Source organism: Perognathus longimembris, chromosome 2 (genome assembly GCF_023159225.1).
Source record: "Perognathus longimembris pacificus isolate PPM17 chromosome 2, ASM2315922v1, whole genome shotgun sequence".
In the NCBI taxonomy this organism is placed as follows: Eukaryota; Metazoa; Chordata; class Mammalia; order Rodentia; family Heteromyidae; genus Perognathus; species Perognathus longimembris.
Genome location: NC_063162.1, coordinates 142,867,615 through 142,883,984, shown reverse-complemented (window position 1 = coordinate 142,883,984; position 16,370 = coordinate 142,867,615). Strand labels below are relative to the sequence as shown.

General features: G+C 43.6%; 1 protein-coding gene across 1 annotated transcript in view; it reads left to right on the top strand.

The window, feature by feature from the left end:
* Positions 1-15,320, top strand: part of LOC125347196 (zinc finger CCCH-type antiviral protein 1-like) — a 39,508-nt gene extending 24,188 nt beyond the window's left edge. Inside the window, exons 8-14 of the mRNA XM_048340297.1 lie at positions 214-391; positions 1,036-1,156; positions 2,653-2,755; positions 9,201-9,285; positions 11,139-11,269; positions 13,157-13,287; positions 14,498-15,320. Of these exons, the coding sequence (XP_048196254.1) occupies positions 214-391; positions 1,036-1,156; positions 2,653-2,755; positions 9,201-9,285; positions 11,139-11,269; positions 13,157-13,287; positions 14,498-14,760 (1,012 nt within the window). The 3' untranslated portion in view covers positions 14,761-15,320. The remainder of the gene's footprint in view (positions 1-213; positions 392-1,035; positions 1,157-2,652; positions 2,756-9,200; positions 9,286-11,138; positions 11,270-13,156; positions 13,288-14,497) is intronic.
* The last annotated feature ends 1,050 nt before the right edge of the window (positions 15,321-16,370 follow it).

The following is a 16,370-nucleotide window of genomic DNA, read 5'->3' as shown; positions in this document are numbered from 1 at the left end:
ATCCCGACTATGTGGGGGGTGGAGGAGGGGAATCGTGAAAGTAGGGCTCGTAGTCCAAGTTGGCCAGGTGGAAGAGCCTATGTGAGAAATGGCTGAAGCATAAATGATGGGCGAGGGGCACATCTCAAGTGGGAGACAGGAGGAGGGGAGAATGGAGGCTGCAAGGCCCGTGGAGGCCGCCGAGCCTCTCATCGGGTTCTACTTTTCTCTCAGACTTTTAGTCAAACACGGGGAAATTGACTTCCAGAAGATGCTTTGTGGTTTCCGTCCTATCCGACGCCTCTCCACTCCTTCAGCTGCCATTCAAGAGCTGGCAAACTCTGTCTTCACCACCAAATGGCTTTGGTATTGGAGGCACGAGTCTGGCAAGTGGATTCAGTACGGGGCAGAGGTAAGCGCCTTTCCTACTGTAAGAGATTCAAAACAACAAAAGACAACGATCTAAGCAACTACGAACAAAATACTTGAAGCCAGTATACCTCTCTGTTGAAAGTAGACATGTGGATATGGAGGAAAACACTTATTTGTCTTTTCCCACATACTGCAGTAGGCCTGGGAAACAAACAGATGAATTGCTGTGTGTGTGTGTGTGTGTGTGTGTGTGTGTGTGTGTGTGTACGAATGTATGTGTTTGTGAATGCTTGTGCGTGCTGGTACTGGTGTTGGAACACAGGCCTAGTGTTCTCCTAGTGTCTCTTAGTGTTTTCACTCGGATCTCAGCCTCCTGAGTAGCTGGGATTCCAGGCATGAGCCACCGATGACCAGCTCAGATCGTATTTCTAATGAAAGATTTTGTGTGTGTGCCAGTCCTGGGAACTCAGGGTCTGAGAGTTCTGGGTGGGGAGCTTCTATACATTCCCTAACAAAAGTAGGTGCGTGTGCTCCTTCCCAGAATCCCTTGCAGCCTGGCTTAGGAAGCGAGCCACATTCCTGTTCAAATCTTTTGGCTAAAATAAAACTATAACCAGAACAGTGCAGATCGCCTAAACACCAATCCTTCACCTTTTTTGTTTGTGTTTAATTGAATCGAACCAGCTTGACAACCAGCCCAGTTCAGACATCGACTCATCGTACCTGGAGTCCCTTTATCAGTTCTGCCCCAGGGGAGTTGTGCCATTTCAGGCGGGTTCAAAGAAGTATGAGCTGAGTTTCCAAGGTGAGTTATATGTCCTTGGAAGCCAGAACCATCTGTATCTGTGGGAAAGGGAACAGTTGTTAAACATGGCCATACTCAGGGTCATGGACATACCCAAGGTCATGGCCATACTCAGGGTCATGGACACGCCAGGGTAAAGGTTCTTTGTATGTGAGCACGTGCTAGTCCTATGGCTTGAACTCAGGACCTGAGTGCTGTCCCTAAGACTTATCTGCTCAATGCTGACACTGTACCACCTGAGCCTCAGCTCCACTTCTGAGTTTTTGCTGGTTAATTGGAGATAGAGTCTCATGGACTTTCCTGCCAGTACTGGCTTTGAACCACAATCCTCAGATGTGTATGTACCTCCTGAGTAGCTAGGATTACAGGCATGAACCATTAGCACCAAGCTTCTGTGGATTTTTGTTGTTGTTTTTTGTTTTGTTTTTTTTGCCAGTCCTGGGGCTTGGACTCAGGGCCTGAGCACTGTCCCTGGCTTCTTTTTGCTCAAGGCTAGCACTCTGCCACTTGAGCCACAGCGCCATTTCTGGCCATTTTCTGTATATGGGGTGCTGGGGAATTGAACCTTGGGTGTCATGTATACATGACAGTCACTCGCCACTAAGCCATATCCCCAGTCCTTTTGTTTCTTTTTTTGCCAGTCCTGGGGCTTGAACTCAGGGCCTGGGCATTATTCCTGCCTTATTTTTGCTCAAGCCCTCTACTACTTAAGCCACAGTGCCACTTCTGGCTTTTTGAATCCAGGGCTTCATGCAAGCAAGGCAAGCACTCCACTGCTAAGCCACGTTCCCAGCCTGGTTTTTTGTTTTTTTCTTTTTTTTTAATCTTAAAGATAAGGCTACTGGTTGCAACCCATAATCACCTGTGTCTGATTTAAAGCAGCTTAAATAGGTGCTGTTTGTTATCCTTAGCACGTCTCTTCCTTTGATGTATCATCAGATTAATTTCTAAAGATACCTTCACCACTTGGAATCAGACTCTTTTAATTAGGGCAACAAAGGATACAGTGTTCGTTTTGTTTTCATAGTCATGGGGCTTGAACTCAGTGCCTAGGAATATCCCCGGGTTTCATTTTGTTCAAGGCTAGCACTCTTCCACTTGAGCCACAGCTCCACTCCAGCTCTTTTTCTGTGTATGTGGTACCGAGAAATTGAACCCAGGGCTTCATGCATGCTAGGCGAGCACTCTACCACTAAGCCACATTCCCAGCTCCATTTTTACTTTTTTTTTGCCTGAGATGTCTTTTTTTTTTAATTTAAATTTTTATTATTAAACTGATGTACAGAGTGGTTACAGTTTCATACGTTAGGCATTGGATACATTTCTTGTACTGTTTGTTACCTTGTCCCTCATACCCCCCTCCCTCTTCCCCCTTTCCCTCCCCCGTCCCGCCCCCCGGCCCGGAGGTGTTCAGTTCACTTACACCAAACAGTTTTGCAAGTATTGCTTGTGTAGTTGTTTGTTTAAGACTGATTTTTTTATTTTCGTTTCTTAAGGGATGATTCAGACAAACATTGCTTCCATGACGCAGAAGGACGTGATCAGAAGGCCGGTGTTTGTTTCCTCCTTGGATGTAGTGCGGATCCGAAGAGGGGGGATGTAAGTGTTCTGAAGCTCTGTTAGAATGATGCAGGTGCTTGGGGTGTCCGCAGCCTCATCACCCAAGTATCTGTGGCATCTGGATCATCCTGTGTTCTTGGAAAGCTGCTTGCCTGCCACTATACTCTCCCCCCCCCCCCCGCCCGCTTTTTTTTTTTTGCCAGTCCTGAGGCTTGAAGGGGTAGCATATGAGCCACAGCACTGTTGGGAAAATGGAGAAGAGAAAAGGAATAGGGGGAACTCAACTTCAACCTGTGAGGGCGGGTTTGGAGGTTGTTCTAGGTGGTGAATTTGGGACCAGGCTTATATGGGTCTCAGCCAGGAGGCAGAGGTTAATGAAGGAGTCACTAGGTCTAGCAAGTTGGGGCCCCACAAAGGGTTGTTTACAGCTGGGCCTAGGTGTGAAGTCCTGCCTGCCTATCAAAGCAGGTTCCTCTATTGAGGTTCACCTGGTGTCCCTACAGGCCTGAGGAAATAGGATGTGTGTGGGGGGGGGAGAAAGGGGTGTCAATCTTTAAAGCACCACTTCCAGCCTTTCAGCCCTGTCATTTCCTTGTGTATTGTGTGTGAGGAAAGGAATTGTGAAGCAACATGGTGTGACTGAAAACCTAGCAGGTGGAATACTAGAAGTGAGAGCCAGAGCTGCAGTTCAGGCACAAGGCCCTGGGTTTCCATCCTTAGCACTGGTAAAGAAGTAGCAGTAGACCAGGAAACCCGTTTCTGTCACCAAGGTTTATATAAGTCTCTAAGATACTCCAGGCCTCAGCTTCTCCACCTGTGGGTGGCTGGACTCATGGGCTGTGTGGAAGGAACAGTCGAATGTTCTGGGTTTTTATTTTACCGTAGATTCTTCTGAGTGCCTTGAATTGGGCTGGGTAGATTTGTAGAGCAGGAGAGGCTAAGGAAAAAGGGTCGATGGAGCTGTTGGATTCAGGGCTTTGGAGAAAGATCTAGGAGTTGGCTTTGGTTTTTAGTTTCATTTCACTTGATTAACTAGGAATGTAGAAAGGAGTTTCAAAGGAAATTTTGTGGTGGGGATTTACCGTAAATACTGTCTGCTTATGGAAGTCAGTAAAGTCTACATTGCTCATGAACCTTCTTGGAAGGGAATTTCCTCCTGGATGGTTGGAGTTTGATTATATAAAATGGAATTCAAAGCAAATGTAAGACCTAGACTTTTTTGCCAGTCCTGGGGCTTGAATTCAGGGCCTGGGCACTGTCCCTGAGCTTCTTTTTGCTCAACACTAGTACTCTACCACTTGAGCCATAGCACCATTTCTTGCTTTTTCTGTTTATGAGGGACTGAGGAATTGAACCCAGGGCTTTACTATCTGCCCTGCACTGTGTATGCAAATACAGAATGGAAATCTGAGTTGAAATGTTGAAAATTCAACCCAATCTCTCATTCTAAGGGTTTTCATTTTACATGGGTAAAGGATTAAAGAAAAAGAAAACTACAGGAAGAGAAAAAAGAGACAAATGATGGGGTTTGGGAGGTCTGCAGCTCAAGATTGAGCTCAAGACTGCAGCCATGTTTATTCTTAACTTCCAGCTTATATGCAGTTTGAAAACCAGGAAGTAGCATAGGGTTAAAATTCCAGAACACAAAAAGGCTTGGAGTTAGCAATACCCAATGATAGCTAAGACAGAATGAGGTTGGTTAACATAAGAATGGACTCTGGCAGACATAGTAAAGCTTTTCCCATTTTCCATTAAGCCATGTCCTTGCAAGTCCTTGAAAACACAGCCAGAGGTCAGGAAGAATTTAACTGCAGCTTGGCTCCCAACAAAAAATTGTTTTTTTTTCAGTCAGGAATAATGGTTCAAACCTGTGATCATATCTACTTAGAAGGTAAGTGGGATAGCAGTTCTGAGCCAGTCCTGACATTACAAAGAAAGTTGGGGAGACTCCATCTCAACTAATGGCTGGGCGCTGTGTTGAGTGCCTAGCATTCCAGTGACCTAGGGAAGCACAGGGATGACAGCTCAAGCCAGCCAGGGTAGAAGCCAAGTCCTCCCTCACAAATAACCCATGCAGAAAAGGGCCGAGGTGTGGCTCGGTGGTAGATTGCCTGCATGGCTGGCACAAGGCTCTGGGTTCAATCCACAGCACCTCCCAAGAAAATGCAAGACAGACTTTCTCCCTTAAAGCACTTGGTTTTTAAGTGTCGTTGGCAGATACTTCAGCCCACACCTGAGAAATAATAGAGAGGGGGAAAAAAAGGTCGGGGCATGGCCTACGTGTAGGGCCCTGCATTTAAACCCCTAGACTGCCAAAAATCCACTCAAAAGAGTCATTGCTGTGAGGTTGACAAACTTTAAATATCAACCAATGTAGAGAATCATGTAATAAACTGCTATGAACACAACGCCTTACATCAGTGCCCATATTTTCTCATCTTGTTTCAGTTCTCATTTTTTTTGTGTATGTATTTTTTTTTTTTAATATTGTCATTTTTTGCCAGTCCTAGGGACTGGATGGACTCAGGGCCTGAGCACTGTCCCTGGCTTCTTTTTGCTCAAGGCTAGCCCTCTGCCACTTGATCCACAGCGCCCCTTCTGGCTGTTTTCTATATATGTGGTGCTGGGGATTTGAACCCAGGGCCTCAGGGCCTCATGTATACGATGCAAGCACTCTTGCCACTAGGTCATATCCCCAGCCCTGGGCATTTTCTATATATGTGGTGCTGGGGAATTGAACCCAGGGATGCAGGTACAGAAGGCAAGCACTCTTGCCACTAGACCATATTCCTAGCCCCAATCCTTCCTTGTTTTCTTTCCTTTTTATTTTTTGGTACCATCAGGGCTTAAACTCAAGATCTTTTACTGCACTTTGTTGTTCATGGATTGTGCTTTACCACTTGAGCCATGCCTCTGGTGTAGCATTTTATTGGTTAATTGGAGGTAGGTATAGTCTCAGATTTTAATTCCTGAGCTTACTTCGAATCTCAGGCTCCTAAGTAGCTAGGATTACTTACATGCGTGAGCCGTGGGTGCTCACTCTCACTGGAATTTATGTCAGGTAATCAGTATCTTTCTTTGACCAGTGTCACCCTATTTTGCTTTCCCTCATTTGCTCCCTTCCATCCCTGCCATAAATTACAAGAGAAGTTAAACCTTTCAGTTCCTCCCCTAAGGATTCCTCCTTTAGTCTGCCTGTGTGTGAATGCTCAAAGCCCTGTAGAGGTTATCATGTCCGGTTATAGTTTAGCTCTAACTTGTACATATGAGAGACAACTTGGGCTGTTGGTTTCTCTGAGCTTGGCTTACCTCACTTAGCATGGTTTGTTCTAGGTTCAGCCTTTTCCCTTCAAATGGCAGTCTCCTCCTTTCTGATGGATGAGTAAAATGCCATTGTGTAGACATAGCACATTTTATTGATCTACTCATCAATTGTAGGGCATCTGGGCTGTTTCCATAGCTTGGCTATTAGGACTAGTGCAGCAGAGAACATGGATATGCAGGTGTCTGTGCTCTATCCTGACTTGTAATGTTCTGGGTAGTAGGCCAAGAGTGGAGTTGCTAGGCCACAGGGGAGTTCTTTCTTTAGGTTTTTGATGTCTCTCCAGACTGCTGTCCAGAGTGGTTTGTAGTGCAATAGGGTTCCTCTTTCCCCATATCTCCCCCTGCATTTGTTGTTCAAATTCTTGATGGTAGCTGATCTAACTGGAGCGAGGGGGAGTCTCAGAGGTGTTTTGATTTGCATTTCCTTTATGGCCAGCAATGATGATGCCCGTTTCCTCTTGTGTCTCTTTGCATTCTTCTGAGAAGTCTCTCCTTTGCCCACTTATGGATTGGTTTATTAGTTTTTCTTGGGGGGGGGGGGGAAGCTCCTTGTATATTTTGGATATTGGGCCTTTGTCTGAAGCATTGCTGGTACAAATCTGTTGGCTGTCTTTCTCTTGTCAAGTCTCTCCTATTTGTTTTGCTCTAGGACTCTTCAGAAAGTTCCTATCTGGGCTGGGAATATGGCTCAGTGGTCGAGTGCTTGCCTTGTATGCATGAAGCCCTCAGCACCACATAAACAGAAAAGGCCAGAAGTGGTGCTGTGGCTCAAGTGGTAGAGTGCTAGCCTTGAGCAAAAGGAAGCCAGGACAGTGCTCAGGCCCTGAGTCTAAGCCCCAGGACTGGCAAAAAAAAAAAAAAAAAATGCCTATAAATTGTAATATTTCTCCTATTCCTTCTTGCAGTATTTTCAGAGTTTCAGGTCTGACATTGAGGTCGTTGATCTACTTTGGATCCTGGTGCAGCAGCATCCCATTTTATCCATCAGGGATCTAATTTTAGTTTTATACATATGAATGTCCAGTTTTCCCAATACCAATTACTAAAGAGGCTATCTTTTTTCCACCATGTATCTTTTGGCTCCCTTTTCAAATGTAAAATAACTGGAGGTATACGGCTTTATTTCTGGGAATTCTGGCCTGGTCCCTTGATCTTTGGGCCTGTTTTTGTGCTGTTACCTAGCTATTGTTATTATAGCTCAGTAGAGCTAGGGGTCTGGGATTGTGATGCCACCAGTGTTGCTTTTTTTTTTTTTTGCGCCTAGAATTGCGTTGGCTATTTGAGGCCTTTGTTGTTCCATATGAATTTTTGGGTTGTTTTCTCTCTCGTTGAAAGCTGTCATTGGGATTTGGATGGGGATTGCATTTAATCTCTACATTGCCTTTGGTGATCTGGCCATTTTCACAATATTAATTCTACCTATCCATGAACATGGAAGGTCTTTCTGTTTCCTGGTGCTGTGTTTATTTCTTTCTTTAGATAATTTTTTTGTTTTCATGATGAAGGTCTTTTGCTTCCTTGGTTAGGTCTTTCTCTCTCTCTCTCTTTTTTTTGAGGCTACTGCACATGGCATTGTTTTTCTGATTTAACTCTCTGCTTGTACATTGTTGGTTTTCAGAAAGGCTACTGATATTTATGGGTTGATTTTGTATTCTACTACTTTGCTGAAGTTTTTGATCAGCTGTAAGAGCTTGGGAATGCAGTCTCATATCTGTTAGATATAAGTTGATGTCATCCGGGAATAGGGATAGTTTGACTTCTTTTTGTATGTGAATCCCTTTTGTAATCTTTTTTTGTAAATCCCACAAAGGCTGTCATTTCTCTGTAAATGTATTAGGTATGTCTCTAACAGATATACAAGACTGTTGAATAATAACCCACCTAACACATCAGACAGTAATTGCTTAATATCACTTAATACTTGGTTCAAGTCATGGTCTCTGTTTTACCATTGTCTTCTAAATGAACTTTTGGCATCCAAACATTATCCGTACATTGCATTTGGTTGATTGGTCTCTTAAGTTTCCTTTTTACTCTATTACACCTTCCCTCTACTTTTTTCATGCATTGTATTTATGCTTTTAAGAAGCTGGATAATTTTAATTCAAAATTTACTAAACTGTTTTTCCGATGATGGGTTATTTGACAGATAATTTCTGTCAATTGATGATTTGATTAAGGAGGCTGATTAGATTTAGGTCCATTTTGGGTCAATCTGCTACAAAGGATGCTTTGTACATCCTGTCACCTCTTATTAAGGGCATGCATAATATCCCATTGTCCTATTTTTAGTGAAGCAGATTAAGTCACTGCAGTCTGATCCTTCCATTACAGAATTCCTCACCTGGTCTATTGTTAATGCTGTTGATAGTCTCTTGAATAGTTTCAGGCTAGGTCCAGTATGTCATTATGTGTTGCAAAATGACATCTGTTGTTTTGTTTTAAATTCTGTTTTCTGGGAGCTTTTAGGTGTGACTCATCTAAAGAATTTTTCCTTAGGTCTGTTACCCTGAAATGCAGTTCACACAGGAATAGGCGAGGTCTTTCTCCTGGACTCCTGTACTTGAGTCTTTGTCATTGGCAAAGAAGCTCTTGCTCCTTTGAAGTTGAGCAGAAATAGGGAGAAAAAAAGAAAAAGCGTGCTTTTAGATTGTAAACAAGTAGGAAAACAGCACTTAACTTAAAAAATAATGAATAGTTTCTACTTCAAGAAAAAGAAACAAACCCTGCCAGTACCCTGCTGGTATCCCATACCTGTAATCCTTGCTACACAGGAGACTGCAGGTCTGAAGATTGTGATCCTAAGCCAGTTCAGGAAGAAAAGTCCATGGGACTCACTTATTTATTCTCTTCTATCCAATTAGCCAGTGAAAAGCCAGAAGTGGATGTGTGCCTCAAGGGTGCCAGCCTTAGCGAAAAAGCCAAGCGAGAGCTCAAGGCTCTGAGTTCAAGCTCTGCTACTGGCACAAAAACAAACACCAACCTTGATTACTGGTACAGCTCCGCCAGGATATGCAAGGATGTTTAATTTTTTTAAAAAAAATACAGCAGTTTGTGTTTTTCGCTAGGAAATCTCGGCTTCATGGCCGTAAGTTGGGGTAGAACATCATTTGGGCTTATGGAATGGGAACCAAGTGAATTCTCTCTCCTTGATGTGTAGGTTTCAGTCTCTGGTGAGCAAGTCAGAAGCTGTAACTCCAAATGTGCCTCCTCAGCAGGCTGCTGACTCCTCCAATGCCTATGAGGTACGTGGCTTTTCCGTGCTTGGCGGGGGATTCCTTTAAAGATGGGGAAGGACTTGTGATACCCATATGCTTGCTCCTCTGTGTGAATGAATGGATGCGCTCTGTAAATCGCTGGCATTCAGATTCAAAGGCAGACCTGAAATGGGACTGTGTTGCTTTTCCATCAAACAGCTGACCTGTAGGGCATGCAGTGGTTTGAGGGCCTAGCCACATGTTCTCATCCAGGCAAATTCTCACCACAACCCTATGAGGTAGATCATAATGCCTGTTTTTTGTGTATGTGTAGATTTTTAAAAAATAATTTATTGGTATTATTATGGTATTGTACAGAGTGGTTACCATTTCAGAAGTCAGGTGATAAGTAGTACATTCCTTTCTTTCTTTCTTTATTTTTTTTGCCAGTCCTGGGGTTTGAACTCAGGGCCTGTGCACTGAGCACTGTCCCTGGCTTCTTTTTGCTCAAGGCTAGCACTCTGCCACTTGAGCCCCAGCGCCACTTCAGGCTTTTTCTATATATATGGTAGTGAGGAATCAAACCCAGGGCTTCACGTATGCAAAGCAAGCACTCTACCACTAGGCCATATTCCCAGCCCTGTGAGTACATTTCTTTTTATGGACAATGTCACCCCTTCCTTCACTTTCCTCCAGTTTTAGCCTCCCATCCCTGCCCACAAGTGACGGAGATCATTTTCCATATTGTGTCTAATAAATAGCTTTTGTTCATCCTTCCTCCCCCCGTTTCTGTATGCCCTTTTTCCTCCAGAAGAAAAAAAAAGCAAAAGAAAACACTACCATCACCACCAACAACAAAAAAATCCACGTTTCCTTCCTTCCTATAAATGTTTTTTCTCTTGTTGTTTTGTGTTGGTACTAGTGCTTGAATTCTTGCTTGCCTTTCTGTTCAAGGCTGGTGTTCTACCACTTGAGCTATAGCTCCACTTCAGCCTTTTTTTTGGTCATTTGTGGGGCTTGAACTCAGGGCCTGGGCATTGTCTCTAAGCTCTTTTGCTCAAGACTAGCGGTCTATCACTTTGAGCCACAGCACCACTTCTGGTTTTTGAGTGGTTAAGTGTAGAAGAGAATCTCATGAGGGAGGGGGAGTTTGGGAATATGGCCTAGTGATAAAGTGCTTGCCTCGTATACATGAAGCCCTGGGTTCGATTCCTCAGCACCACATATATAGAAAATGGCCAGAAGTGGCTCAAGTGGTAGAGTGCTAGCCTTGAGCAAAAAGAAGCCAGGGACAGTGCTCAGGCCCTGAGTCCACACCCCAGGACTGGCAACAAAAACAAAACAAACAAACAAAAGAATCTCATGGGGACTTTTCTGCCCAGGATGGCTTTGATCTGTGATCCTTAAGTCTCAGTGTCCTAAATTGCTAGGATTACAGGTGTGAGCCACTAGCACCTAGCAATACCTCTGTTTCACAGATGAGAAAACTGTAACTCAGAAGTAACCGTGACTTGGCTCTGTGTATCTCACCTAGCCTCGTTTTGCAAGATCATGCCTAGACCATCTCCCTTCAGCTTTTGTACAGAGGTCTGCTGCGCTGTGCAATTACTGCTGATTGCTTTGTCAACGTGCCGGGTTTGGAGCTTTTGGCAAATAATCTGCCAGCTCTGTGGCTGCCCATGAGGTGTCCTTTTGTCTTTAGTCCTCGTCTTTGTTAGCCATAAGTGTGAGGAGACCAGGCCCTGGACAGGCTGGCCCAAGGCAGCCTGTCCTACCTGCTGCCCCAAGCCTGGCAATGGTCCTTGTGGACTGGGGGGGGGGGGGGGGGTGGGCACACATGTTCGTGCAACACGCTTTTTGTGTTTCCGGCATCATATGTACACGTTTCACGTTTGTTCTAGTTGTTGGAGCTCAGTAGCAACTGTGGAGAATATGCAAAAGTGAGGGAGCACTTTAAGAATTCTATGAAAAATTTCAGGATTGAAAAGATAAAAAAGATCAACAATCAAAAACTCTTGGATACTTTTGAAAGGTTGGTGGCCACATTTGGGCTTGGTTTTGTGGGGTCTTTTTTGTGTGTTGTTTGTTTTTTGATGCTGGTATTGGGGCTTGAACTCAGGGCTTCATGCTTCTGCTTAGCTTTTTCATCCAAACCTGGTATTCTACCGCTTGCCACAATTCCACTTTGAGGTTTTTGGTGGTTAATTAGTTAATTGGAGATTAGAAGCTTACACATTTATCTGCCTGGGCTGGCTTTGATCTGCAATCTTCAGATCTCAGCCCCCTGAGTAGTTAGGATGACAAGTAGGAGTCACCAGTACCCAGCTACATTATGAGATTTCTTTATAGAAAAGTGGAGTTTGCTAAGCTATTTTCAGTTTATATTTACTGCTTAAATTTAGTAGCCTACAGTTTTTTGTTTGTTTGTTTCTAGTAGTTTTTCCATTGTATAAACTTGAGTTCCCCTCTTTTAGTTTGCTAAATTTGCAGGTCAGTGATTTCTAAGTGTCTTTAAAAAGTTTTCACAATTTTATAGCCCTGGCCTTCACTGTTTCTTTCTCTATTTTTGCCATTCCTGGGACTTGGACTCAGGGGCTGAGCAATGTCCCTGGCTTCTGCCACTTGAGCCACAGCGCCACTTCTGGCCATTTTCTGTATATGTGGTGCTGGGGAATTGAACCCAGGGCATCATGTATATGAGGTAAGCACTCTTGCCACTAGGCCATATCCCAAGCCCCACTGTTTCATTTTTTTAAATTAAATTTTATTGATAAGGTGATGTACAGAGAGGGTATAGTTACATAATAAGGTAGTGAGTACATTTCTTATCATATTTGTTACACCCTCCTTCCATTATTCTTTCCCTTCCCCAGTTCAGATCAGCATATATACAATTTCCAGTGTACCAGAATCATATTCAGTGACCACAGGAAGTATGTCAAAGGAAATTCACCTAGTACATTAAACATAATGACAACAGTAAAATCCTCCTGTTTCCATCTCTTGGAGTTCATTTTGCTTAGCCTCATCTTATATAATCATATGTATGTAGCTGTTGAGCTATTGTGCTCAAATTATTTTAAAATTATTATTATTTTAAAATAAAAATTATTTTTAGCCAGGCACCTGTAGCTCATGCCTATAATCCTAGCTACTCTAGAGGCTGAGATCTGAGGATCCAAGTTCAAAGCCAGCCCAGGTGGGGAAGTCTGTGAGGCTCTTATCGCCAGTTAACCACTAGAAAACTAGAAGTGGTGCTGTGGTTAAGTGGTAGAGCTCTGTCCTTGAGCTGAAGAGCTCAGCGACAGTGCCCAGGCCCAGAGTATTATCTTTAAGTAGTTGTACATAGGAGGTGCATTTAACAAAGCAGTTTATAAGTACCAGGCATCTTGGGTCAGTGTCACCCTTTTTGACACTCTCACGCCCCTTTCACCAACCCCTTTCCCTTACTTTCATTCGTTGTTTTTTTTGGTGGGAGGGCGGGGTGCTAGTCCTGGCTGCGGCTTGAATTCAGGGTCTGTGCACCATTCCTGAGCTTTTGTGCCCAAGGCTAGTGCTCTACCACTTGAGCCACAACTCCACTTCTGGCTTTTTTGGTAGTCAATTGGATGGAATAATCTCATGGGCATTCCTACCTGGGCTGGCTTTGAATCTTGATCCTTAGGTCTCAGCCTCCTGAGTAGCTAGGATTATGCGTGTGAGCCGCAGGCATCTGGTTTCCCTTACTTAATTGGTGGCATATACAATGAACTTAATTGGTGGTATATACAATGAACTCTTGACTGTGTTTTCACATTTCAGTTTTGAAAGCAGACAATTTAAGATGATTTCAAGATAATTAGACTGTATTTGGGGTGGATGCTATTACCTAGAGGAAAGGGAATGTCTTGGTGGTAAATCCTACACTTCCTTCTCATAGGAAGAAACTGACGATGAACAGGAAAGAGGAGAAACTTCTCTTTTATGCAACAAGACGTGCCCATGTAGATTCCATCTGTGCAGATAATTTCGACTACAGCCATGGAACTCATGAAGACAAGTATGGAAAAGGTTTGTACTAGAATTAACTAACTAGCAGAGTCGTACTCTACATGCTTCTGCTAAGAGGGACATGGAATTGCTTTGGAGTAAGCAAGCATGTCTGGAGCTCAGTGGATATGTAGGGAAAATAAGTTCACAGTTCCTTAAAGACCTGCATTATAATAGCTCCACTGATCTAGGGTTGAGTGCTGGGCTTGAACTCTTGTTTTAGAGATTTAAAAAAAAAATGCCTCTCATGGGGCTTGGGATATGGCTTAGTGGCAAGAGAGCTTGCCTCGTATACATGAGGCCCTGGATTCGATTCCCCAGCACCACATATACAGAAAATGGCCAGAAGTGGCGCTGTGGCTTAAGTGGCAGAGTGCTAGCCTTGAGCAAAAAGGAAGCCAGGGACAGTGCTCAGGCCCTGAGTCCAAGGCCCAGGACTGGCCGAAAAAAAAAAAAAAAATGCCTCTGGAGAAAACCCAAAGGAGTCCACAAAGAACTGAATGTTGACTTTTTTTGGGAAATGGGCGTCTTTCCTGTCCTCTGTCCAGTGGCCGTTTGCTGTGCCTTGGATTTGGATGACGGTGTCAGGCTGTGCGGCCCTGTGAACTCTCAGCCGGGGAAGGGCCCCTTCCTTGCTTTACAGGGGCGTCTTATTTATTTTTGAGTCAGGATCTCAGTACGTATCCCAGGCTGGCCTTAAACTTGTGCTCTTATTGCCTCTGCCTCCTTTGTGCTGGAACTGTAGGAATGCATCCCAATCAATACTAAGGGTAGATTATTTTTGGCAACATTATCCTAGAGAAGTTTGTTGAGCACAGCAGACTGGAAATGGAGCCTAAATGCCATGCTAGCGGATAACAGATTTTTCATGGGGAATGGGGAAAATAATTGGCCCATTGTGGGGCTTGAACTCTGGGCCTAGGCATTGTTCTTTGTTTATTTGTCTTGTTTTTGTTGCCAGTCCTGGGGCATGGACTCAGCGCCTGAACACTGTCCTTGGCTTCTTTTTGCTCAAGGCTAGCACTCTATCTCTTGAGCCACAGCACCTCTTCCACTCTTTTTTCTACATATGTGGTGCTGAGGAATCGAACCCAGGGCTTCATGTATACGAGGCGAGCACTTTACCACTAGGCCATATTCCCAGCTAAATATTAGTAAGGCATTGGGACACAGTCCCCTATCATCTGATTCTCTGTAATAATATTCTCAATCTTCTTCTCATTATGTCTAGGAAATTACTTTGCCAAAGAAGCCTTCCATTTCCACAAAAGTTATGGTTGTGACACCAAGAATACTGTGATGTTTATAGCCCGAGTCCTGGTTGGAGATTTCATCGAAGGACATAAGGAGTACACGAGACCTCCTCCCATGTACGACAGTTGTGTGGATACACGGTTGAATCCTAATGTCTATGTCATCTTCGAGAAAAGTCAGACTTACCCAGCGTACTTGATCGAATATGTAGAAACAGAAAAATCCTGTGTGATTAGTTAAGGAATGGTGACTATTAACGATACCTACCCATTTTATTTTCTTACATGACTAGATTGTACCAGATAGTAGGTAGACTTTGATATTCCTTGCCACGTGACCTAATGCCTTAAAATCAGTAGCTTGCGAGCTTTGCTGCACAAAATTTCCAATGCCCAGTTTGCACCCGGCTCCCGGTTACGTCATTCCTCTGGGCATGATCATCACGCAAAGCTGGTTTGTAAAGGTCTCCCCATTGTTCCAATACTTTGGAGAATTTGTGTTGTCTTAGATGTAACTGGTCAAAGCTCGATTGTTAATTCTCTGTCAATTACATAAACCTTTCTCATCTACTCTTTTAGTCTACAGGATAGCATAGGTGTTTTTTTGGGTTTAATTGAAAGAAAGTTATATTCATTGAAGTCATTGAAATGAATCATTGAAATGGAATTATATCTATTGAAATCAGGACTGAAGACACTGTATCTTGCCAGGTGCCAGAGTCTCAAGCCTGTAATCCTAGCTGCTCAGGAGGCTGAGATTTTAGGATTGCAGTTTAAAGCCAGACTGGGCTGAAAAGTCTATGAGACTCTTACCTCCAATTAAACACCAGAAAACCGGAAGTGGCGCTGTGGCACAATTGGTAGAGAGCTAGCCTTGAGCTGAAGGGCTCAGGAACCGTGCCCAGGCCCAGAGTTCAAGCACCATGAATCACAAAAAAAAAAAAAAAAAAAAAAAGTTTACAGTCCTAAATAGAGTTCTGTGTCTTATGTAATGAGCTGATGTGAGGCACAAGTTTCTGTCTTTACATTTCATTGGAAGACAGACACTCCAGGGGCTTAACTCAGATGCAACAGTGAGAACAGGAACAACCAGAGCGAACTGCCCGTTTGGGCTCCTGATCGAATTATGGCACAGAAGCCACATGTGCTGTAATTAATGTCGTCAGGTCACGAAATGTCTATATTTTAGGAGGACTAAGTTGCACTAACAAGATTCATATACGCCTGGTTGATAAACCCAAGTGCTGCCGTGGTGGCTTGCTTTGGTGATTTAAAGCTCACTGAGCCAATAAGAAGGGCCGACCAGACTTGTTTTTTGGATATATATAGAAACAGAAATAGAAATGGCTCTGCTAGGATCTTCTTTTTGTACTTAGGGTAGATCAAATGCCATTGGGGTTTTTTTAGGATGGCTGGATCAATATGTCCTTTTCTGTTATGATTCAACCCATGCCAATTGCCAAAATATCCTGTTATAGTTCCACTTGAGTTGATGATTCTGTTGGTCAGATTTGTCATCAGTATCTAGAGCTTCAGAATTTCTTGGTTGAAATGTGTTTACCTGCAACAAATGTAGAGGTGATGTCCTTCTTTCTCTTCCTGGCTCCTGCTATGCAGCCTTCCTTCCTTGTAGTTGGTTTAGGCTGAGTTCAGTCGTTCTCAATGGCTCCTTTCTGCTCCTCCACACTTTAATGACAAATCCTTCACTGCATCTGCTTTGTGCAATGTTTAAATGCAAGTCAGAGATTAGGTATACTAACCATGTGCCGTTCTTAGAAATAAATTAAAAATTCAATAAAACTAACAAAAGTAGAAAAGGGAAATAAAAGGCACATCCGCTTGGGCATAATT